The following is a 24,947-nucleotide window of genomic DNA, read 5'->3' on the forward strand; positions in this document are numbered from 1 at the left end:
GACCCGCCCGGACTCCGAGCCCGGCCCGCCCGGCCGCGCGGGTCGAGGGTCTGCTCTGTGGGCGCGCACGCGGGGCCGGCGCCGAGAGGGAGCCAGAGCATGCGGGGAGCGGCGCGGGTGGCCGGGGGGCGCGCGGGGCAGCGGTGGGCACGACCCCGCGTCCCGGGTCCCGGCCCGCCGCTGGCCGTGCCGCTGGCCGTGCTGCTGGCCGTGCTGCTGGGCGGCGCGGGCGCGCAGTACTCGAGCGACCTGTGCAGCTGGAAGGGGAGGTGAGTCCGCGCGGCGCGACCTCGGCGCTGGGGCGGCGCCCCTCCCCGCGCCCCCCTCCCGCGGGCAGAGCGTGCCGGGCTTGGGGGTCCCCTCTCCGGCCGAGTGCCGACCCCGCCGCCTCCGCCCCCGGTGCTAGAACAAAAGAGCCCGCGGCGTCCGGGTCCCCGGCCCGGACGACGCCCAGGGGAGGCGCGCCTGCAGCGCTGCGGGTCAGTCCCGGCCGGGCAGCCCTCTCGCCCCGCGCCCGGCCGCGCCGGTCCCTACTTAGGTCCCCGAGCGCTGGCCGCCGAGCCCGCGGGCGGAGGTCGGCCCTCCGGCCCTTGCTGGCCTTTGCCCGCGGCGAGGAGGTGCGCGCCCCAGGCCGGGAGGAGCCGGGCCTGCGCCCAGGGTCGGGCGGGAAGGGACGGTTGGGTCCGCGGGAGGGGGCGGCGGCTTCGGTGGACTGAGCGGGCCCTGGTGCCCAGGACAACTCTCACCGCGTCTGTGCGGGCGGAGACCCGTGCGCGGGGCCGGTTGCGAGCCTGGCGGAGCCCCCCGCCCCCGCCCCCGCCCGGTGAAGGTCAGGCCGCCCTTGGCAGCGCGCGCGCTGGGCTGGGCGACCCCCCTTCACACCCCTCTGCTGTGGCAGCCGAGGACTTATAAAAACTGAAGTGTGACCAGCAGAAAGAAGTGAAGTCAAAGTGTTTACGGGCGGGGTGCCTGAGGGCACAGGCACTCAGGACGAGAAACCGCCGTCCCCAGGGGCGCCCTCGGCCGCGCAGGCAGCTCGCGGGGTCAGAGAAGCCAGCCCTGGGCCGCGGAAAGCGCCCATTCAGGAGTTTGCACAGGAGACGTCCATGTCCTCTGAACACGCCGTGAGCTGCACTGTCCTTGGGTCTGGGTGTCGGCGTGTCCAGGCCCCCCACACAAGCCCCTGGGCCTGTCTGATGGGAAGACCTGGCCGCAGGCACCTCATGGGGGTGGGGTTACTGGGTTATTTTGAGTGAAGACGGTTTTCCGAGAAGGCTGGGGTTGTGCCAGTACGCTGGGCTCTGCCTCAGCGGGACAGCCACGGTCATCATAGCAGCGCTTACAGACCTGTTTTCTGTGGGCACTGGCGATCACCCCACTTCCTTTTCCCGCATACCCACCCCTCCTAGAGCAAAGGGGGCCCAGCACCCTCCCTCCATGCTGCAGAAATTCTCTGCTCACAGCAGAGCCTGGATGGAGGACCGGGAGGGGAAGATCGCAGCTCTGGGGGAGGGCTGGCCTGGAGACTGCTGGCGCCAGCACAGAGCTGGCTGGGAGCCTCCAACTCTGACACACGCTGCTGGGGCTGCCCTTTCCTCCCTGCGAGTAATTAAACTCCCTGCTTTGCAGCCTCTGCCGAATGTATCAGTGCACCCCAAACTGAGGGCTTGGGGTGTCCTGCTTCAGCAGACCAAAAACAAACCCAGTCCCATCCACCCAATGAGCCTGAGTTTCCAGAGGAGCTGACGCCCTATCCAGGTTTTCAGAAGACTGTGCCTGGAGGGGTGAGCCCAGAGGGGCTGTGAGTGAGGGCTGGTCAGTGGCCAGCCAGCTCCTGGACCCAGCCAGTGTTTGCAGTGGGAGGAGGAGACCCCTCGTCTTCCCGTTCCCATGCTCCCTCCTGTCTACCTGGAGCAGCTGGGACGCTTACCTGGCCTCCTCTCTCCATCACTGCTAAGGTACCCATCTAGGACTCTCCACGGCCGTCCTTGCTCAGCCGGAAGGCAGGCAGGCCTAGCTGGCCGGCCCACTGGAGCTGTGGGCGGGAGCTGGAGGGAAGCCCCGGCCAGTTCCTGCTGCAGCCCCAGTTATCAGTACGCCAGGGCTCAGCGCTGCTGTGCCTGCTGACTTTTATGAGTCGCTCTAAAGACAGCACAGGGCCGACCCTGATAAGCCACTGGATTCTGACCCCCTGATAGGGAGGGGGCTGCTGTTTATGACAGGGGCCGCTCACAATTGACAGGCTGAGTTGTGCTTCTGGGTGTTTCCAAGCAATTAAGTAGGTGGTGTAGAAGCCGCTGGCCCTTGTGCAGGGCAGGCCAGCGCCCCGTCTTTATTGTGCAGTGGTCATAAAGGTGGACCGTGAGCTTTCCGCTGCTCTGGGCAGGTACCTGATACCTGGGCTACCCCCCACCAGGTGGGAAAATGAAAGGTAACTGCAGCCTGCACAGCCCTGGGCTTGACCCTTCACCTGAAGCTCCCCTGACTGCAGTAAACAGGAGACCATAGTTTCCTTCTGGTGACTGGGTTTGAGCCAGGCTGCTCTACTGTCACTGACCCCTTCAGAAAGCCCCACATCCGACTTAGAATTTGCCATCTTTTCCATAAAGCTGCTCCACAGGTGTGTCCATCTGGGGAGTAACACTCGCTGACGCTTTTTTAAGAAAAATGCATTAATTCAGTTTAAGTCCATCTTTGGAGTTTCCTTGGAGTTTCCTGAGCAGAATCAGTTCCCTCCATGTACTGTGTCTTCATCTCAACATCAGAAAACAGCATCTTATTGTTGCCTGGTTAGCATGTCCTGTGAAACCTGTAACACACCATCACCAGTTGACCAGGACAGACGTGGGGCGTTTTTGCACCTCCAGCATTTTGCATAAATAGAAGTGTGTTTTGGATTTGCAGGAACCTTGGAGGTGAGAGACGTGCCTCTATTTTCTGGTAGGAACCCAACAGCCCAGGAGCCGTTGACCTTATTCAGAGACCCAGCATGTCCTGGTCCTAGTGGCCTGAGCGCATATTTGTGTAAATGGAGGCCCTGCAGGTCACGCACCACAGGGCTCCCGGGCGCACTTCTGGGTGGGGTACCTGGCTGGAGCCTTGCTGAGTGCTGCTTTAGGAGAAGGTGAGAAAGGACAGGCCCTCCTGTGGCAGGGAAGCCGTTAGCTAGAGGGGAAGTAACGGGTGCCTTAGTTCTTAAGTGCCCACCTTCGTTTCGTTCCTACTCTTTCAGTTGAGTGACCTAGGAATAAATGGAGCCCAGTGCACCCTATAAGTTGTATGCAGTCTCAGGTGCAGGCTGGGTGGGGGGCGGCAGGCCCCAGGCGTAGGTCCACCTCCCCCCGGGCAGCCGTGGGCTGGCCACCTGTCCCCACGAGGGTTTCCTCTGCCCCTGCCCGAGATGTGGATGGAGGGTGGACCTCCCGACTTCCCCCCTCCATGTTCAGATTAAGGTGATTTAGTGAGGGTTTCCAAAGTCTATGCCATTGGTTCTCCGCTAGCCTTGACCCCCAGAGCCCCCAACCCCACGGAGAGGGAAGTGAAGCCTTGAACAGGATGGTTTTTGTGGGAGAGAGGACAGATGGGCCTGGGCTGGGCAAGTCCAGCTGCTCTTGGAGGCTGGAGGCTGGAGACTGGAGAGGAGGGATCCTGATAGAGTTTGTTTTGGCCACATAAGACCAGAGCTGATTATAATGATCGGTGGCAACCACTCACCATTCAGTGTATGTTTTCATGCAGCACTATCATTTGCCCATCTCCACGGATGTGCCAGATGAACTTGTATGAGTTTTATTTGACTGTAATTTGTAAGTCTGTTCCTTGTGTGCGGCCCTGGTAGGCATCTGAGGCCGGGCTGGCTGCTCATGACCCAGGGGTTTGTGGGGTGTGGAGGGTTCTCCTCCCTGACACCTCCCTCTGATGTGGGCGGCAGGATGACTGTGCAGCCTCAGCTGCAGCTGGCCGTTGTAGGAGAAGTGAGGTTTTTTCGGGGCCCAGAGTGTGAGTCACCAACAGTAAATGCAAACCATATGGTCTGTGTTTTCTCTGCAGAAAGGGTTTCTGGTAGCACTCAGGCCAGGGCTCTGAGTGAAGCATTGTTTATTCCACATAAAAATCCTAAGAATGCGGGTGAACCTGTCTGAGATCTGATCAGAACCAAATTTCATGTAATAAAACCCTGAGCTGAAGTCTCTGGTTGAGTGCCAGGGTTGCTCTGTGGTTATGACGCAACCGTTAGCACAAGCGGACATTTACGTTACGTTTTTGAGTTAACATTTTGGATGGTTTCAGTTTCTTGAAAACATAACGTAATGACTTCGCTCGAGACCTGTCTCACCAAGAGAGCAGCACGCCTCATTTTGCGCCATTGAGCGTTGGCTGGGAGTGCGATGAGCTACGGTCCCTAGAAACGGCCCTTGGGAACACTCACCTTTGGCTTCTCTGAACATGCTCTCCCGTGTCTGTTCTCTGGGGAGGACCTGACCTCACCTTTGGATCTTGCTTTGATGACATTTGAGTTTGTTGTAGAGAATATGATCAGCAGTGCAGGGTCTTCAGGTTTGCGGATGAATGAAAAGCAGTCAAAGCATCACCTTAAGGAAAACAAACAGTGATGCCTAACGGGGAGGCTCTGACAGAAGACTCAGCTACAACCTGCAGCCCCCAAATTTCGCACGTCCCTCGTTGGTTCCTGAGCTACTCCCTGGAGCGTGTTGTTTATGTGTGCACGCTGTCCCCATTCTGGCTGCAGCTTGAGGCTGCGTCCTTCACGCTCTGGGGGAACCTGCCATCATTCCCCAGCCCTCACTTGGTCATCTGGAACTTGGGTTGCTGCCAAAGTCCTGCTCTGTTTCCTTGATTGTAGTTTGGCAGACCCATCCTTTCCTCTCGGTTCTCACCTCCACTGCACCCATCACCTCCCCGATTCAGGGAAACCCCAAGGACAGAGGCACCTGATGCTGCAGCCTCCAAGGCCAGCAGGCACTCAGCCAGTGTCCAGGTGTCGAGAGGGTCTGGGAGCCAGATGCCACCTGCGCTCATCAGAACCCCGTCTGACCTTGACTCTGGAGCAGGCACGCTGGAAAGAGCTGGGTGGGGGAGGCCAGTGCAGCAGGGCCTGCTGTGGGTGAGGGGCAGGGAGCCCCTCCCCGCCGGTGCCTGCAGGGTGGGGCCCCGGCTGACAGTGTGTCCCCTCCGCAGCGGGCTGACACACGAGGCCCACCGGAAGGAGGTGGAGCAGGTGTACCTCCGCTGCTCCTCGGGCGCCGTGGAGTGGATGTACCCGACCGGAGCTCTCATCGTCAACCTGCGGCCCAACACCTTCACGGCCACCCGGCACCTGACTCTGTGCATCAAGCCCCTCAAGGACTCCTCGGGGGCCAATATTTATTTGGAAAAAACTGGAGAGCTGAAACTCCTGGTGCGGGATGGGGACCACGGGCCCGGCCAGGTGCGCTGCTTCGGCTTCGAGCAGGCCGGCCTGTTCGTGGAGGCGACGCCCCAGCAGGACATCGGCAGGAGGATCACAGGCTTCCAGTACGAGCTGAGCAGCCGGCGGGCCGGCTCGGACCTGCACACTCTGTCGGGTGAGTGGGGGCAGGGTGGGCTCCCCGGCCTCGGCCGTCCTCTAGTCCTCGTCCTTCTCATGTGCGTGTGCCCGGCTTCTCTGATTTCCTCCCACCCCCTCAGCACAGCCTCTGAAAGTGCTTCTCAGGTGTGCCTTGCAGACCTGGAGGTTCTGGCGAGGGAACCATGATGCCAGCAGAGCAACCCCCAGGGGGCAGCTGCGTGGCGTTGTGGGAGTTGCACGTGTGGTGTCCCCTTAGTGTTCTGGCTGTTTTGGACTTTGTGAACCGACGTCATCTCCCAGGAAGTGTGTTTGCAGAGGTAACAAGTGTCCCCGAGAGCGGCCACAGGCAGAGCAGAGCCAGGACAGGTCACGGTCCTCGCTCTGATGCGCTCGTCCTCCACGGACCAGTTATGACCGTTATTTGAAATGGGTGCTGTTACCATTCAAACCGCCCCCGACTTCTTCTGCCACACAATTGGCCAAGTGTTTCTGACACCGGCCACAGCCCCTGGAATGTCACGTTTTGGGTGGGGCCTGAGGCTGACCCACGTCCCAGGTGCAGGGCTGTCGTAACCTGAATCCTGGCCCAGGCCTGTGTTCTGCAGACATTTTGTGGGTGGGTGTCGGTGGGGCCTCCGCGGGGGTGCAGCGGAGACACTGGCTGTGGGTGGGTAGCCAGGCGGGTCCGGAGCCCCTCTGCTGCAGGACCTCCTCTGAAGGGGCTTGGTGATATGAGAACCTGGGGTGGGGCTCTCTCAGAGCCCAAGGGGGTGCTGGCAAGGGCTTAGATTTTCATTCCTTTTTCTTTGGAGGTGAGCAGACAGCTTTGCAGAGCCCTGTGTGGAGGCCGTGTTGGTCTTGGGAAGGTCCTGTGGGCAGAGACTGAGGAGGAGCCCTTGCCCCAAGAGCTCTCACACAGGCAGGTCTCACCCCGTGCGCCTTGAGCAAGCGCCCTTTAGGGACACCCAGGCCAGGCTCCGCCCTCGCTCTGAGGCACAGAAAACGTTATGATGTCACAGCCTCCAAATGTGTAGGTGGGGCCACGGGGCTGTGGGGCTAGTCAGGACCAAGATGCCTTGAGGGGAGTGGTGAGCTTGGGTTATCCTGGAAGCAGGTTTCAGAAAGGCTGTTCCCTCCGTGACCAGCTGGGGTGATGGTCAGGTGCGGGGAGGCCACGGGGCCCAGGCAGGGATGCTGTTAACACCCCACAGTGCATAGGACGCCCCAACACAGACAGTAACCTTGCCCCAAGTGTCAGCACAGGGTACCCTACACGGTGATGACCTGGTCCCACTTGTTGCAGTGCCAAGGTGGAAACACCTCCTTAGTATAGTTACCACATTTTCATGAATAAAATATTTTATTGGGGAAAACCAGACCTGGTAGGATTTGAAAAGTAGAGTTTCCTCCTGAACATCAATCTACATTTTATTATTCTGTGTTCTTGTCTCACATCAGTTTTCAAAACTTTCAATCTCTCTCAAACTAAACTGGCTTGTTAGAGAGCCTCAGCATAGAACTGTTGGGGTGAGACCCCACCCCCAGTGTGACTCCCCCTGCAGGACCCCACCCCCAGTGTGACGCCTGAGGACCACCCCAGACCTGAGTAAAACCTGATCACCAGTGGGAACAGTGGGTTGGAGATTGGGGGAGGGGACCCCAGCCTTGCTCTGTGGGCCCTAGAGGTAAACTTGAAACGAAAACAAAACCTGGGAAATCCCAGCCAGGGAACCCCACGGTGCTGACCGGAGCCCAGTTAGGGAGCTGTGAGCGCCTCTTACTGAGAGAATGTTCATCTGTCTCCCAGACACTGGCCCGCTGGTCACGTGCTCTCCTGGCTTACGCGTCGTCCACCCTCGTTTGCCCTGTGAGTCTTACAGGTGTGGGCGTCAGTCCTGCTGCTCACATGGACACTGAGCACCCCCATTGCACAGGCTGCAGTTTCTGGTGGAGAATCCACCGTGTTGGTCATAGCGCCCAGGTTCTCTCCTCCTCCCTGGGGGCAGGGCCTGTGTCCCCCAGGCTCCCAGGCCCATGTTTCCAGGCGGGGGCAGTGCCTGGGTTTGGGAGAGGCCTGTAGGATACAGGGACAAGGCCCCGCCTGATGGGGTGGGTCATCTGGTGACCACCTGTGCTTGCCACCCCTGCCCAGACACCTCCTAGGACCCCACACAGCCAAGTGGCTGTGGCTGGACATTGAGCTGGCTGGTGTGGCCAGGACTTTTGTGAGGGAAGTGCTAGGAGTCCCCTTGTCACCCCCAACATATGCCTGCTTGGCCCAGGGGTATCTGCCGAAATCTGGGGCCCTCAGAGAACGGCGCCTCACCGATGGTGGGGTGAGTGTCCATGTGCCCAGTGGCCCAGACCTGGGGCAGCTCAGTCGTGCAGCGATTGTCGGAACTTGGGATGGGGAGTCAGGCACCCAGGGCTTCCAGAGCTGGGGCCGGAAATGGGCACAGGTGCCAGCCCTCCCGGGGGCCCAGCACCTCCCCTCCTGAGGGAGACAAGGGCAGCAGGGGCCTGGGGAGGCTGGCGTCCCTTCTGCCTGGGTGTTTGCCTTTCATCAGGGCTTGGGCCCCTAAGCCTTTAATGCCGCAGGAATGGGGACGTAATGTGGAATGTGGGTGCTGGCCATCTGGCAGCAGCGATGTCCCCGGCCAAGCAGGCTCTCAGTTGGCAGCAGGCTCCCAGGCCTCTCCTGCTCTGGGCCTGGCTGCCGCTGCGGAGGACTCAGTGAAACTGGACCCCAGGTGCCGAGACTTGGAGGAGAGCACGTGCCTTTGGCCTAGCAGCAGTGTGCCCACCTACTGGGGAGGTGGCCGGGCCTTGTCCCCACCCTGAGTCACATGGCCTAGCGTGTGCTGGCGTGAGAGGAAGGAGACTCCGCAGGCTGGAGTTCTGGACCAGAGGTGTGTGTGGTCGCGCGTTGGCCTCCTGTGCCCTGTGTTGCATAATCAGCTTCCTCGATAAACCGATAAACCGAGAGGCACCGACAGCCAAGGATGGAGGGGCAGCCGCACTCCATGACAGACACAGGCGGGCGTGGGCAGGCGGTAGGAGGGAGCGCAGCCCCGGGGTCTCTGGATTTGGCTGCCACACAGCAGGAAGGGAGGACCTGCCACCCCGTGCCCCCACCTCCTCCATGGGCCTCGCCATGGCCCCTGAGTGACACAGGCACCCCTTCCATGGGCACCGAGGAAATCTGGCAGGACACACAAGGCGGGGGTGCGGCAGGTGCCACCAACTGATGGAGGGGGTCCAGGCCACACCTGGAACAGGTACTGAGGTGGGGGAACCTGGCGCGGCCATTGGGCTGTCCACCTGGGGTCTCAGCACACTCAGGGGATGGACGCCACTAGGATACCCTGCCACCCAGTGGCCTGGGGGATGTGTGGGGGTGGCCAGCAAGGGAGGGTGGGGGTTGCTCCGTCTGGTACTAGGGTGCAGAGGCAGACCCCATCTCCTCACTTCGCCTGGGGCAGCCCAATGGGCCCCGGATTCCCATCTGCTCTTTCATGCCTCGGGGGGCCGAGTAGCAGTGGTTCACCAGCTTGGCCACATCCACGCTCTGGGGTTTGGTGCTTGGGCTCCATGCGATGCCCACCCAGCATGACCCCCGTGGTCAGGCAAGTGGGGAGGACAGACGCATTTTAGATCCACAGCTGGAGGAGGCAGAAGGACGCAGGTTGGTGGGGAAGCTGTGATGGGGGGGCGGTCTGGGGTCCCACAGTTCCTGACGGGCTTCATCTCCCCGTCCCCTGTAAAGCTGCTCTGTTTGATGAGCAGGAGCAGACGACCGCTGGGGGTTGCCCAGTGGGTACAGAGCCCCTTGCTGGGGAGCCCTCTCAGGCATCTCAGAGTTTGGGGGTGGCCTTGATGGCCCTGGGGAGTGAGTAGCAAAGTTCAGAAGTGAAAAGAAATCTCATTATTTCCTGGAAACAGAAATGGAGAGAATTTTTTTCCCCAAGGATGGTTTATTTCTGCACAGTGGCTTCTCTGGGCACTGTAATTATTGTATAATTTTTTTCATCTTACCCAGCTCTGACTTTTGGGGTGGAAGGGTGTGGCCTCCACCGGTTTCCTCACCAGGAAGTGGGAGGGAGGGAGAGCAGCAGGAGAGGAGGCGTTGGTGGCAGCTGCCCAGGCCGGCAGGTCATCTGGGGCCTGGAGTTCTGGGCGAGCGTGGACGTTGTTGTGACCATGGGAGAACCCTCACCGGCCACGCCAGCGTGCTCTCAGCCAACACCCGAGCGCCCCAGCCTTGCTCCTCCCTTTTCTCCGCTCCCCGTTCCTGCTGCATTTACCACCTGTCACTAGCCAGCCTCGGTGGGTGTCCTCACACACGGTTCTTTTTGGAAATTGTGTGCGACCACATGGTCGTCCTTACGTGGGCGTCCCGCCTGCGGGACCAGCGTCTGACCATCTGCAAACCCCTCCTGTGCCCAGGGCCTGACGGGGTGCCACTCTCCCTCGCTCCCTCCTGCCTGCACCTGCTGTCCTCCCCCAGGTCCCTGCGGTAGCCCCTGGCCAACGTCCCTGACCCTGTTATTTTCTTCTTCATTCGGCTCATTTTATGCACATTCCTGAGTAATCTTCCTGGGATGTCCACACCCAGCCCTCCCCTCTCCCAGAACCAGGGCCAGAATTCCAACCGGTCCATGGGCTGCCCCCTCCCCGTCTTCCACGTAAGGAAATGAGATTCGATGTGTCTGAAACCAGTGCATTCCACAGCCTTTATGAGCCCGACCGATTGATAATTGTTTCCAGATTGCTTCTCTTGGCGTCCACAGAGGCCCGGATTTTCCACAAGGTGCCCTGTGCTTTGTAAAGCTCAGACTGTAGGAGCCCAGGCTCAGAGTGGGGCTTTATTAGCTCAGCTGTCGATGGTGTTGGCTCCGCGAGGCTTCTGGTGGGAGGGTCTGCAGGCTGCTGAGGTTCCAGGGCTCAGCAGACTCCATGTTCACAGGGGCACAGCTCTAGGCTGCACCAGACACACCCAGGCCTAGGGTCCCCTCATGGCGTGCGGCTGGGCCTCTGGGTGCTGCCCCCTGGCCTGCCTCAGCTGGCTCGGAACCTGAGGCATGCTTCTGCAGAGCTGGTGTGGACCCCCACCCCCATCCCCGCACCGGCACTTGGTGCACTGAACGCCTGGCCCCTGAGGGCCCCGGGGCTGCTCCGTGAGGGGACTCTGAAGGTAGGCTGTGGTCACTGTGGGCTAGGCTCACGGACCTGCCTTCTCGCTGGGACAGCTGCCGAGGCTGCCCCCACCTGTAGAGGGACCCCAGGCTTCAGCCTCTGATCCCATGGGCACTGAGTGGGCCAGCCAGGATGGGAAGGCACGCCTCTGCCCCCGCCCTTTCACACAGGCTGGAATAAAATGCCGCCTCTAAGTGTTGCGTGAGCCCTCAGATGCTGTGTGCGCCCTTTGTCATCACTCTGACCATGTGGTGGCCTCTATCAGGCCCAGCGTGGGCAGCAGGTCCCAGGTGGGCGAGAAATATGGGGGACCCCCAGTTGGCCACCCTTTTTTTGTTAAAGATTTTATTGGGGAATTGGGGGATGGGAACAGCTGGGGAATCGGGGAAGGGGAAAAGACAAGTAGCTGTCCTTTTGTTCTTCAGTCTAGTTGTGGAGGACGTTGCTTCACTGGCCCATGTTGGTATTATCATTGTGCTCTTCCCAGGTGAGGCAGATTGGTCGCCGGCCATTGGACATGTGGGATCTGAACCGGGGCCCTGCTGCTCAGAGCTGGCGTCCCAAGCCAACTCCTAACCAATGTGCCACTCGGCCGGCCTGGCCACCCTCTTTTGTGAGAGGCCTTGAGACTGGGGTCCACACATGTAAACAAAAGCCGCAGGCTAAGGACTTGGAGCTGGAGGGGAGGTGCCTGCCTCTCGCTCGGTGGCTGCAGGGGCCTCAGCCTCAGCCAGCAGGCTGGTCCTGTTCTGCGGCTGCCCTTCCTCCTGATAACCTGGAACCCAGGGGGTGGGCAGGCCGGTGAGTGAGTCAGGCGGTGCTGAGCTGGACGGTGTCACCGCATCCACCCTGCCCCGGGGCTGGACACTCACGTCCACCAGGTTGCCTGTGCAGACCTGAGCGTGGGGCCACACGGCCCACACACGTTCTGGCCTGGGAGGTGGATCGGGGGCCTCTGGCTCTTCTCCGTCCCAAGGCCCCCACGTCACTGCTTCTCCGGGTGGGTCTGGGCAGCCCCCGGGTAGGAGACAGCTCAGCCCAGTTCAGGAGCTTCTAGGACAGCCGACCATGTGCGCTGACAGGAATAGCTCCGTCCAGGCCCAGTGAGGGCCAGGGCCATTCCACGCGGCTTTTAGAACATGAAAGGGCCCAGGGGAGGCCTGTCCCCATGAGATGTCATACGTAAGGCTTCTATTGAGTTAGGAGAATTTGTGCCAAAACTTAGAAACTCGAAACAGGTAAGGTGGAGAGGCCTTGAAATGTGCACTATAAGAGCCACAGAATAAAGTTGTTTTTTCCAAATCCACCGTGAGTATAGAACGTCCCTGGGGAAGTGGCCAGACCCCTGGTTCCTGTCTCCCCCAGGCCTTTCTGGGGATGGAGGGTGAAGGGCTGGGGACGTTGTTTGTGTGAGGAGTGGTTTGGCTGGAGGGTTGTTGGGGTCTCAGAGGGAGGCTATGAACGGCTTGCTGGGAACAAAAGGCAGTTGAGGTGTTTAGAGGCAACCCCCTGGTCCAAAGGCCAGGTGGGTCTGGGAAGGGGCCGTGCCCTTGCCCTGGCTCGAACTAGCCACCGCAGTGGACCATTGGTCTTACGAGCGTCCACTAGTCTATGAGGGCCCAGGAGTCTTACGAGGTTCCCGTCCCTCACTGGTCACCGATGACTTCAGAGCTATGTTCTTGTTGGTCCTTCTAGGCAGTGCCTTGACAGCCCTGTGGGATTGTGGCAGGTAGGGCCCTGGGGAGGCGATATGTGAGTGGGAGGCACTGGCGTTTTGGGGTGTGGACACAGGGGCCAGAGTGTGTGCTGGTGGCTCTGGGCTGGGAATAAGGGACGCAGCGTCTTTCTTCAGCGCAGGCCGGTTTGCATCGGAGACGGCCTGAGGAGTGATTTCACGTGGGTCCTGTGGCTGCTCCTTGGCACAGCTGCTCTAAAGCGCTGCGTGAGGATAAGCACGGAACCCGCTCTCACGCGGGGTGCACGCCTGTCCTGTGCTGTCCCAGTGGGCCTGGGATCCCCTGGATTCAGTCCCCCACCCAGCGTTGTCTCTCCCGCGCCTTCGTGGGACACCTGCTGCCGAGCTTCAGGCGTCAAAGCTTTTGCAGGGCCTAGTGGAGGCTGATGGAGCACACGCCCTGGGCGGGGTCTGTGCCCGCGCAGGCGCTCTGGGCGCCTCCACGGTCCTGCATGACTCAACTCTACCCTGTTCTTTCCTCACAGCCCCCTGCCGCCCTTGCAGCGACACAGAAGTGCTCTTGGCAGTCTGCACCAGTGACTTCGGTGAGTGCTCATGGCTCCCACCTCGGGGACCTGGGGAGGAGCCCCACCTGGGCCCGGAGGACCTTCCGGTGCTGGTGCAAAACTCTCGGGGTGCGAGGGAGACTGCCAACGACCCTGGGCTTGGTGCTCCTCCGTCCTGTGCAGGGCTGTGCCCCAGGGTGACTCCAGCACAAGGGAAGGTACCTGCCTGTGCCCACGGCGGGGAGGGGGTCTAAGGGAATTCCTGTTTAAGGTGACTGCGGGGCTCTTCCCATGTGCACGTGGGGTCACCGGTCAGGAAGCCTCACCTCAGAGCCCACTCTCCGCCGGGTCCCATCCAGGTGCAGCAGTGGGAGTGGGAGGCCCTGCGGGGGCCCCGAGCTGAGGTCGGGGACTCAGCCTCAGGTGTGCTCTGGGTAAAGGACGAGGCACTGGCTGCTGCGCCTGGGGGCAGGGGTGTGGCTGCAGGCCGGGGCTCGCAGGCTTCCTTGTGCTCCCTGCTCCTGCAGAGGGGAGTGGGGCCGCAGGGTCCCTTCCCGCCCTCTGAGGTCAGCGGCCTCCCATCGGCACAGGCCCTTGGCATCAGCTGAGCTTCCTTGTCTTGTTTAACTGGAGAAGCTGGTGCCCCCTGCAGTCACCTCCTCTGTCTCCGGCGGTGTGGCTGACCCCTGGTGGGAACAGCTCTCTGCCCACACCGGCCCGCAGCCTCCTGCGCGTGAACTGCGCTTTTTAAGGAGAGGCTCTGGAGGGCAGAGTGCAGGGGCAGCTCCCGGTTCGCATGCCCGCCTGCCGCCAGGGCGCGCTGACCCGCTATCCCGCTCCCTCCCCAGTGGTTCGAGGCGCCATCCAGGCCGTCACCCACGACCCGGAGCGGCAGGAGTCGGCCATCCACCTGCAGGTGAGCCGGCTCTACCGGCAGAAGAGCAGCGTCTTCCGCCCCGCGCCCGAGGGCGGCTGGCGGGGCCGCGTCACCACGCTGCTGGAATGCGGCGTGAGGCCCGGGCGTGGCGAGTTCCTCTTCTCAGGCCACATGCACTTTGGGGAGGCCCGGCTTGGCTGCGCCCCGCGCTTCGAGGACTTCCAAAGGATGTACAGGGACGCGGAGGCGAGGGGGCTGAACCCCTGCGAGATGGGTGTGGAGTGACCGCGGGACGGGTGACCGCCGAGTCGGACCGCTTGAGGTCCCTGCCAAGGACACCCTGACCCATTAGAAATGCTGTAAAATGCAAACTAAGTTATTATATTTTTTTTAAAAAAGAAGTGTCCAATGGAAGCACTTCCGTGTCTTAAACCACCTCTGTGCGCCATTTCTCGCTGCTTTCCAGAAGCATCTGATGTGATTGCACTTGGCCCGGGTCTGGGGTGAAGGGCGGCGCCGGGCCCACGGCTGGCCCCACAGCGGACCTCCAGCATCAGGCTTTGTGCAGAGCTTGGGTGCTGTGCAAAGCTGTTTCTTAGGATGCAGATTTATGGAGCCAAATACTTAGGTTTTTTCATTTTGTCTCTGCTTTTTAAAGAATGTGCTTTGCAAGCCCTGCTTGTTTGGGGCTGCAGGCTGCCTCTTTCCAGGGAAGAAAGACCAGCCTTTGATGGGGCGGGCCCCTGTGCCCACAGCAGAGCTTCTCCTGGGGTTAGCATGTGGGAGGGGGCCCCAATGGTCCTGGTGCTCAGGCCCTTTCACATGGGGCCACCTCAAAGCGTGCTGGTCCCCCTGTGCTCCAGGACAGGCCACAGCCAGAGGCACCCTCCCTCCTTCCTGTCAACACAGATCCCACCCTTGACCCCAGCTTCTGCCAAATTCCTGAGGCTACAGCACATCTCTGGACATCCATGGCTAGTCTGCACTGGGCTCAGTGACCCCATATCCTCAAGGAGGAGTTAGTATCCTGTGGCTGCCGTCACAAATGACCATAAACCAGGGGCTTCGAGAAGACATTTGGGCCCTTGTGCCCTGGTTCAGGCGTCGCAGGGCACACTCTCGGAGGCCCCAGGCTCGGTCCTTCCTGCCTGTCCCAGCTCCTGGGGGCGGCCAGCAATCTTTGGCACCTCTTCCAGTCTCCACCACTGTTGTCACAGGGCCTGTCCCCTCTCTCTGTGTGTCCTGTGGCCAGATTCCCCAACGGCCTCAACCTGACCTCATCTGCGAAGACTTGTTTCCAGATAAGTTCACGTTCACAGTTGTAGACAGATATGAATTTTGGGGGATACTCAAGTGTCCAGTAATCAGACCCAAGTCTGTGTCATCTGTGAATCAGGTGATTTCTCCCAAGTAGGTGCTGAGACCGAATGGCTGGGCAGTGAGCATCATGCCAGCTGCACTGAAGACTCAGACATACCATGTGGCCATGGCAGGCGCTGTGTGCTGGCTCAGGTGAATTCTGGCTCAGGTGTGCGCTGGCTCAGGTGTGCGCTGGCTCAGGTGTGTGCTGGCTCAGGTGAATTCTGGCTCAAGTCTGTGAGCTCCTGCAGGTCACAACAAAGCAGGTGCTCAACAACTTCACCATGCGAAGCAGGACCTTGACCTAAAGCAGCTGGTTGGTGAGGCACCAGTGGCTAATTGTGATGCTTTGTTCTGGGAGAGCAGGACACACGCTGCCCAGCAGGAGGGCTGACCTCCTAGGCTCCTACTTTGGTGTTTTCTGCTGGCTCCACCCTGAGTGAAAGGCCCCCAGGGCAGCTGAGGCTGCAGAACCAGAATGACGGGTTTCGGTTTCGGGCTGATATTCCTCTGACATCAGTGCAGGGATTGGGACCTGCTGGCACCTTGTGTGCTAATGTGCTGATGTCAGGTGAACAGCAGTACTCACTCCAGGTGGGGGTCAGCTTTTTAGGAAGTGCCGGGGGCTGTGGGCAGCAGCTGGCCTTGGGGTTGAGGCTTCTTGGTGGGCGTCTGCAGGGAGAGCAGGGCTCCCCACACCAGGGAGGAAGTGTCTGCTTTGATCCTGCCTGGGCACTGGGCACCGATGAGCCAGATCTGCAGGTGGGCAGGTGCTCTCCGTGGCTTGTGGGCTCAGTGCCTAGCAGAGCCGGCCCCGGCTGCTTGGTGTTGGGGATGGGTGGAAGGGTCACCATTTCCAAGGGACACAGAGCCCCTATGTCCTTGCCCTCCTGATGCCCAGAGCCTCACATGGGCACCTGGGCCACTACACGCCTCAGCCTGCTCCCTGAAACCAGAACGCCTGCCCTCCTATGTCAATCAGCAGGGAAGCCCCCATGCCCTGGAGCCCTGAGACACCAGGCGAGCAGGCCCGTGGGGGGGCCTCTCTTCACACGCTGGGGCTTGTTTCCACATCCTGGTACCTTCCATGGAGGTGGGATGGACCACAGGTGTGGAGGCTCACGTGCTCAACTGGGGTCTGGCCAGTGACCACACCCACCCATGTGGCCAGTTGGGACCCAGGGCAATCTCGAAGACTGCTGAGTGTGGGTGTTTCTGTCCTGGGCTCTGGTGGGGAGCTGGCCCCTGGGTGAGGGCTGTGGCCAACATGCCCTGTCAGCCCTGGGGGCCTTGTTTTCTTTGCTGGGCAAGAATTGCGGGCTTTGAGTCAGACTCTCCCTGGGGGCTGGCCTGCCGCCCCTGCACAGGGACCCCGCCTTCCTCCATCTGTACGTGATCGTGATGGTGTGAGGGGACCGGCTGCAGGCAGAGGTGCAATTTGAGCCAGGCCTTGCTGGGGATGGGGAGCGGGGAGCTTCACGGCTGGTATCTGGGAGGAGCGTTCAGGGCCTGGGGGGAAGGGGTAGGCAGGACTCCGATTGACTCACACACAGTCAGCCTCGGCTCCAAAAGCCAGCGCTTGGCCCTGGGAGGGTGAGAGGGGGCTCCTGCTCACAGCGTGCGGTGCTGTGATTCCTTCCTGGGTGGCCATGTTTCCGTGGACATGGTCCACATCTCGTCTGTCATCTGATCAGGGCCTGCACCCACTGTGGATGGCAGAATGATGGCCCCCAGAGATGTCCTTATCCTGACCCTGGAACCTGCAAATATGTTTCCATGGCAAAGGGGAGCGAAAGCCGCCCATCGAATGGGGAGACTGTTCTGGATCATTGGTGGCCTGTCGTCATCATCACAGGGGCCCTTAAGAATGGAAGAGGGAGGTGGGAGAGGACTGGGCCTGAAGCTGTGGCTATGCAGGTGGAGGAAGGTGCGACCACACAGGCCCATCCCCAAGGGAGCTGTGGCACCTCGGGGGCTGGGACCTGGGAAGGAGGGGGTTCTGCCTGTGGCTGGGGAAGCCCATCTGTTAGCACAGGTGGCTCTTGGTTTTTGTCAGGATGGCAGTCTCAGGGCCACCTTTAAGATCCAAAATTGTGGGATTTCAACAGCCTCATAAAAAAAATGAAAAGAAAATCAGAGCAATTGAAACAAATTCCCTGGAGCCTTTGGGGATACGCTTGCTGGACCGCAGGCTGCTGTGGGTGGTCTTGGCTGGGAGTGGCCCTCTCAGTACCTTGGTGATCCCAGAGCGGGGTGGAAAGGGGCTATGTGTGACAGTGGGGCTTTGGTCATTGTCTCAAGGCCCTGAGCTGAGTGCTATCAGCAACCCCAGGGGTCCCTGATCCCCATGGGATGGAAGATGAAGACGTGGGGTTGGGGAGCCTTGGGAAGATGCTGGAACCCCCTCGTAGGTGGTTAGGGAGCCGAATGCGAACAGGACTGAGCTCTGCCTTGTCAGGATGGAGAGGGTCAGGGCCGGGCGGGCGGCCTTGCTGGGTGGGGGACAGGTGTGCACGGCTGAGACCTGTTAACGAGGAGTGATGGGACTTCAAAAGGTGAGCCAGACACCCCGCACCCCATGTCCCTGTGCTGGTCACCCCAGTCCAGTCCAGGGGTCGGAGGGGAGGTGGACAGTGAGCCTTCCACCTCCCACAGCCTCGGCATGGGCCTGTTGTCCACAGGTGCCTGGGAGCTCCAGGCAGCTCAGAGCCTGAAGGTGGCACCCCAGACTTCAGTACAAGTCGGAGAGGCCAAGGTGACCCAGAAAATGTGGTGCAGGGGCCACGGCTGTGCTTCTGCTAGATTCAGGACTGAGAAGGACTGGAGTCGGGCTGGGGTACCCCAGGACCTGATCAAGGCCCCGGCCGGCGGGGGCTCTGGAGATGCCCTGGACGGGTCCCCCTGTGGAGACCTCCCCCTCGGGGCCACCACAGCTGGTGTGAGGGTCTGTTGGGACACAGAGGTGCTCGTCAGATGCACCTCCCCCAGTCCTCCAGCCCCACCTGGGGGCTCCCCCGGGGGCCCAGGTAGGAGAGTCAGGTCCCCATTACCAGTGATCCAGGACATCTGAGCGTGAGGAGGGGGCTGGGGGAGTGCGGGATGAACTTCCTCCCCAGCCCTGGTTTTCTTCCTGTGCCATCACCTGCTGTCCCTCCGGGGAGCTGCGTGGAGAATGAGGAAAGTTCCAGGTGGGCTCAGCTGTGCAGAAGCCCCCGGATGGGGTGAGGGGTGGGCAGGGGCATCATCACACACTAGGACAGAATGTGAGATGGTGGCAGCTCGGGCACACAGGGTGGGGGGCCCTGGGCCAGGATGACCAGAGCAGAGAAGGCTTTACTAAGGAGAAGGGACAGGGAGACACTGAGGATTTTAAAACTAGGACTTTATAATGTTAAACCATGAAAAACATGCCATGAAAGCAAAGTTGGAAAAGCCAGAAAAGTGAAAAATAAAACAGCCATCGTCCCATCACCGAGATTAGCACTGAGGGCATTTGCACCCAGCTACACCGTATCTGGGCGGCGATGGGAACCTCTCTCCTGATTCCGCAGGAGGTCTTCCCAACAGGGATCTGAGTGACAAAGCTGCAGCCCCCTGATCCCCCAACTGGACCGCCCAAGCTTGGTTTGTGCAAATGGAATCTGCTACGAGTGACTGAACCCCTAGAGTCCGGCACGCCCCGGGGACCCATATTCTGTCACTGGCATGACCACCCAATGAGATGTGCACTGTCGTCACCCTCATCTACAAGTGAAGAAGCCATAGCACAGAGAGGGTGATACACAAGCCCAAGGCCACACGGCTGAGGGAGTAGCAGCTCAGGGTTCCAAACAGTTACACCTGATGGGTGACGAGCCCTGAGTCACCCTTTAAAAATTTTTTTAATTGGGGAATTGGGGGAGGGGACCAGCCAAGTTGTGGTTCTTCAGTCTTCGTTGTGGAGGGCACCAGTCGCCATCTGGCTTCCCGTCGGCAGCTCGTGGCCTCTAAGCTCAAGGTGCTGTGTTCAATCTTAGTTGCGGGCGGGCGTAGCCACCATCCCATGCGGGAGTCGAACCAGCAGCCTTGTTGTTAAGAGCGCACGCTCTATCCACTGAGCCATCCAAGCGGCAATTCAGCTCAAGGTGCCGAGTTCAGTCTTAGTTGCGGGTGGGCATAACCCACCATCGAACAGGGAATCCTGTTGTTACACCAGCTGAGCCATCCTGCCGGCAGCTCAGCTCAGGCGCAGCTCACTGGCCCATGTGGGAATCGAACTGACAGCTCTGCTGCTCAGAGCTCGTACTCTTAAGCCAACTCTTAACCAACTGAGCCACTTGGCTGGCCCATTGAGCCGCCCTTTAATAACCCTACACCTCCCCCCTCAATGAGTTTCAAGTGAACAGCCCTGGGTTCCAGATGCCTGGGCAGCTCTGAGGAAGATGGTCTCAGCCCGTCAGGCCCCGGGGATGGGCTGTCCTGGCCGGCGGGCCCCCATGTGCTTGGTGGGTCAAGTGGCCCCTTCCCTGAGTTCCCTGATCTACCAGCTGGAGCTGACAGGAAGGGCGTGGGTTTACCCTCTGGCTGCGCCTTGTAGAGCCCTGATGGCCACTCACAGCTGAGCTGGGGGCCAGGAGGGAAGGGCTCTTCTCAGACCTGCTGGGGCCTCCCTTCTGCAGAACAGGAAACCAGGCGGTCAGCCCAGGGCTTGTAGGGACAATGACCATCACAGGGCTGAGTCTGCGGCATGCTCTGGGACCTCGGCTGGTGGTGGACTCGGGCAGCCCCCTTTCCCCTCGGCCTCCGTCCTCGCCTGCAGTATCCGTCCTGCCCCCAGCCGAGCCAGACGCAGCGGGCTGCTCTGCACACATCTGGCCGAGCACAGCAGGCCACGCATGGTGGTGTCACTGCCCAGGAATGTAGGAAGACGGTCTGGGGTCCTGGCATGGAGGCGTGGCGATGCACCAAGAATGTGCCTTGTGCGAAGATAATTATGCATTTGAGGGATATGCACAGTAAGCCCAGGGGATTCACCAGCTCTGTTTTACTGAGACCTGAGGCAGCAGCCAAGTGCCATAGCTGGCAGAGCGTCTCTCCCTTCAGGCTGGCGCCCACCACCACTCCCCAAATCAAGTCTGCCTTCCAGAGGACTAAGCGTCTGCCCAGGGCCAAAGCGTATGTGGGAGTGGGGTGGGCATGACATGGCTCCCGCTGCAGCCCTGTCCCCCACCCCGCATTGGCAGAGAAAGGAGGCTGGAGGAGGGGGCTGGCTTAGGGAGGGAACCAGAGCCGCCCAGTGGCCCCCTTATCTGGAGCGCGACCCAACAGGGAGAGACGTGCACTGTATAACTTCTGCTCTGTCGTGGAAATGCCGGCCGCCCCTTTCAGGGAACTTGGAAATCACAGGCAAGCGTCAGGCCTTAACTTCCCCCAGAGCCGATGCCGCCAACCTTCTGGTGAGTGTCTGTGTAGCTGCTTACGCCATGCGTCCGGGTATGTGTCCGTGGTATGTATGCGTGTATGTATGTATGCGTACTAGGGTCACATGTGCATGGGACACTTTCTATTGTGAAATACACACGCCATAATGTTTACCGTCCTGACCAAGGTTAAGTGCCAGCTCAGTGGCATTAAGCATCGTCTGTCTGCCGCCATCTCCAGGACCTCCTCACCTTCCCAGACTGCACCCCGTGACTGAACACTGACTCGCGCCCCACCCTGGCGCCCCCAGTCTGCTGTCTGTCTCTGATTTGCCTCTTCTAGCAGAACCGTGCAGTACTTGTCCTTTGTGACTGGCTTCTTTCACTCCACACAGTATCCTCCAGGCCCATCCGTGTCACAGCAGGTGTCAGGATTCCTTGCATTTTCAGGCTGAGTCACATTTCACTGTGTGGATGGACCATGCTTTGTCCTTCGTCTGTCCACGGACGCTCGGGCTGTTTTCGTGTTTTGGTGATTGTGAATAACGCTGCTGCGAACATGGGTGCGCAAATGCTGTATATTCTTCTGTTCGAAACAGAACAGCATACATTTACTCCCTGCCACAGTGTCCTCCTCTTCCTGATGAAAACCAGACTGTGGGGTGCTGGCACGGCCCTCCAGCCTGAGTTGTCCCGTCCTCAGCGTTCACCTTTGGCAGGGCCACTCTAGCCTCACCATCCTGAGTCGTTTCTTTTCTCCAACACCAAACGAGGAAGCAAATCAACGCCTCTCAGTGCAGGTGGGGTGGGGTGGGGTGGGAGAGGATGCCACCTCTGTCTTCATTCACTTTGGGCCCAAAGTCCACCTGCCGGAGTGTCCCTCCTCCTCTGAACCTTTCTTGGCTGCTGGACAGTGGACAGCGAGATGAGAAGATGAAGATCGGCCACTGTGCTGGGATGCTGGGGACAAAAGAGGGCAGGATTCAGGACCCATGTCCTGGGAGGAGAGCCTCTTGGCAGGTGGGTCAAGGCCAGGCCCGGAGCGTGGCTGGTCCACAGGCGCCTGCTTTGTTTCTCCAGTGTCTGCACACATGAGCAGAGAGTTCTTGATGGAGATGGAGCCTGTGTTGCGAGATTCATTTCCTTTTTCTTATTGAAAGGGTGTGTCCAGGCAGAGCTCTGAAGTGGCAGCAGCTGAAGTCGAGTCCGGCGGGAGAGCAGACAGGCGCTGGAGTGGACAGGAGAGGAGGGTTGCAGGATGGCTTTGGGGATGGGCCCCAGGCTCTGCACCTGTGGATGGTGCTCGGTGGGCCGGCGGCCCTGGAGTCCAGACCCTCCCCGGGGCCCATCCCTGAGGTCCCTGAGACTCAAAGGCGCCCTGGAGGAATGTGTGTGGACCCTCAGAGGCGTGTTCTCCCCGCCCTATGGGATGCTGAAACCTGGCTCTGGCATCACGGGCACGTGAGGGTGTGTGCAGGCACATGCTGGTGTATTTAGACATGTGCAGGTGTGTGCAGATGTGTGTGGGTATATGCAGGTGTGTGCTGATAGGTGCAGGTGTGTGTGGGCATGTGCTGACATATGTGGGCGTGTGCAGGTATGTGCTGACATGTGCAGGCGTGTGTGGGCTGTGTGACTCTCCAGCAATGCTGATGCTATGTCCCCAGGACGTGGCTGGGCCTGGCCTGAGTTAGGAGATGTGGGACTGCTCCTTTATCTACTTTTGATTTTGAGGGGCTTGTTTTTTAAAGTCACAAAATGACTTTTGTTCTACTTATTAAAATAATCGTGAACAGTCTGCTGTTCCCCACCCAACAGGGTGTATCTAATCTTCTGTGTAGATCATTTTTACACTTATTTACACATGGATACATTTCCAAGTTTTTCAAAATCAGGATTAAATGATTTATAATGTTTTCAGGCGTGATTTTTAAAATGTAACATCTTGCCAACAGGAGGCTGAATAGGACTTTATTCTGTGAATAAAGTTAATGGATGTTTAGGGGTTAAATTTCCCTTTTCCTGGAATTATAAACAAACTCCCAGAAGGGTCAGCTCAGAGTGTGGCCAGACAGAAGCTGGTCCCCAAGTGACAAGGACATGGTCCTGGCTCCTGGGCCCAGCCTGCTGGTCACACGGCTTCCCAGGGTCACAGCCTCCACTGGGGCAGGCAAGGACTTTGTTGCCATGGCAGCTTCCAAGAGGCCCCTTGCAGCCTCCGAGAGGCAAAGCCAGCTCCTGGCCTGCGGGAAGGATCTGAGAGGGAGCTGGGTGAGAACGGCTCACGTACTCCCTTCACCGGACGTGACTTTGGCCCCAGCCCCAGCCCCAGCCTGGGCCTGTCTGCAGTCTCTTCTGCCAGGGTCCCCTTCACTTCATGGCCACGGCCTCTCTCCATGTGTGGACGTGAGCCTGTGCCTCACCCCAAACTTCCATTTAATAAAAAGAAAACCAGGATCAAAGAGAACACACAGGAGTCCCTTCTCACTGGCCAGCCTGAGAGGCTATGGTGGCTGGTCTTCGTGACCTCAGGATTGACGACTAAGGTGGGATCTGTATGACAGGGCCACAGGGGAGCAGGAGGTGTGTGTGTGACAGGGACACGGGAGGGGCGCTGTATGACAGGGACATGGGGCAGTGGAGTGAGGGTTATGGTCATTGCCAGGCTGAGAGCCTGGGTTCCAGCCCCCCTGAGGACAGTCACTAGCTACTGTCATCATGTAGACCCTCAGGGCTTGTGACGCCCCCTTCGGCCTGCCTGCTCTGTGCTGGGGGACTTGCCCGCCCCCTCCTGCTGCCCCAGTCCTGGGCATCTTGGGCCCAAGATTTTCAAACCCAACAGACCTGCCTTGGAGGCCAGTCTGCCCACGGCTTCATGCCGGCTGCTCACTTTGAAACCCAAGAAGCCTGATGATAAGATCGCCAGGGACAGAGCTGGGTCTGCTGCTAATTACCATGTGACATTCTGGCTGAGCCCAGCGTGGGGGAACCATAAAAAGCTTATTCATGTGGACAAGGACAGCTTCAAATGTGGGCCCCTGTGTGGGCAGCGTGTTCCCCCCACAAAGGCTGCCTGCTGGGTGTCCGCGGTTAGCGCGAGGGAGAGGTTAAACAGATGGACATTCATGGTGCTGGGCGTGGAGCCCCGTTTCTGCAGAGGGGGCTGGTCTGGGCGTTGTCCACCCTGTGGCAGCCAGGAGCCTCGGGTGCCCGGAAGGGTGTGCGACCCCATGTGTGGGGGGCACATGCCCCCTCCAGCCCCTCCTCCCTGAGCTGCAGGCAGAGCCGGCCCATGGTCACATTTGGAGCTGTCCCTATGCTTGCTATAGGATGATTTCACCCTGATTTTTTTCCTGCATAACCAACCAAATGGACAGTTTCTGTCCTTTATCCATCAGCTGATCCAGGACAGCACTGATTGGGGACAGACTCTGGACCGTTCTGCTGAGCGCTAGCGATTTCCATGGCGTCTGGCATGAGGACTCGAGCTGGGCTGTGTTCCTCCACAGAGTGGCCGGGCCTCTCTGGAGAGAGACTGAACCGCCAAGGCCAGCGCTGGTGGCTGGACCCTCCCTGGGGCCCCAGCTCACACAGACCTAGCTCCTCACTGGACAATTCGCTGGTCTGAGTGAGCAGGTGGGCCGCGCCCACATCCAGGCCAAACCAGCTGCTCCCATAAACGAACCGTGGGACTTCCATATAATGGGCCGCCACAGCGCGATGGGCCTCGAAAACATGGCGTGACACGAAAGGAGCCGGACACAAAAGGCCACACATTGTGTAACCCCACTGATAGGCAGCGTCCAGAGCAGGCAAATCTGAGGGCAGAAAGCAGATTGGTGGCAGTTTGGGGCTGGAGGTGGGGAAAGGGGACAGCCTACCAATGGGTCCAGGCTTTCCTTTTGGGATGATGGCGACAGAGGTGACGGCTACACAACATCGTGAGTGGACCAAAAGTCACCGAAGTGTGCACTTAAAGTGGTTAAAATAGTTAATTTTATATGTGGATTTTACCTAAAAAAATTTAAAAAGCTGCTTGCAGAGTTCCCTGAGGCCAGAGCCCAAAGCCCCCAAGGGCAGCACACCTCCCCTTTGTTTACTGGACAGTGGAGAGAAGGGCAGGTTGAGATATGACCTTGGAACGTGCCCTTTCCGCTCTGGCACTGACCCTCCCACAGTGGGGTTCTTGGGAGGAGGTGGAGCCAAGATGGAAAAAGGTGGAGCCAGAACGGGAGGAGGTGGAGCTGGGATGGGAGGAGGCGGAGCCCGGAGGGAGAAGGCGGAGCCGGGACAGGAATGGACCTGT

At 59.7% G+C, this 24,947-nt stretch overlaps 1 protein-coding gene across 1 annotated transcript; it reads left to right on the top strand.

Moving 5' to 3' along the window:
* The first annotated feature begins 6 nt into the window (after positions 1-6).
* On the top strand, positions 7-14,297 carry METRNL (meteorin like, glial cell differentiation regulator). The gene is made up of 4 exons (XM_019662001.1): positions 7-269; positions 5,200-5,585; positions 12,986-13,045; positions 13,855-14,297. The coding sequence occupies exons 1-4, from the start codon at positions 100-102 to the stop codon at positions 14,166-14,168; spliced, it is 930 nt and encodes a 309-aa protein (XP_019517546.1). The 5' UTR covers positions 7-99; the 3' UTR covers positions 14,169-14,297.
* The last annotated feature ends 10,650 nt before the right edge of the window (positions 14,298-24,947 follow it).

Source organism: Hipposideros armiger, unplaced genomic scaffold (assembly GCF_001890085.2).
Source record: "Hipposideros armiger isolate ML-2016 unplaced genomic scaffold, ASM189008v1 scaffold_362, whole genome shotgun sequence".
Lineage (NCBI taxonomy): Eukaryota > Metazoa > Chordata > Mammalia > Chiroptera > Hipposideridae > Hipposideros > Hipposideros armiger.

What these genes read in the sequence shown, in the direction of transcription:
- METRNL (XM_019662001.1), top strand. Translation starts at nt 100, where the DNA reads ATGCGGGGAGCGGCGCGGGTGGCCGGGGGGCGCGCGGGGCAGCGGTGG. An exon ending in CTGTGCAGCTGGAAGGGGAG is followed by an intron (nt 270 to 5,199) that starts GTGAGTCCGCGC and finishes TCCCCTCCGCAG; the next exon opens with CGGGCTGACACACGAGGCCC. An exon ending in AGTCTGCACCAGTGACTTCG is followed by an intron (nt 13,046 to 13,854) that starts GTGAGTGCTCAT and finishes CTCCCTCCCCAG; the next exon opens with TGGTTCGAGGCGCCATCCAG.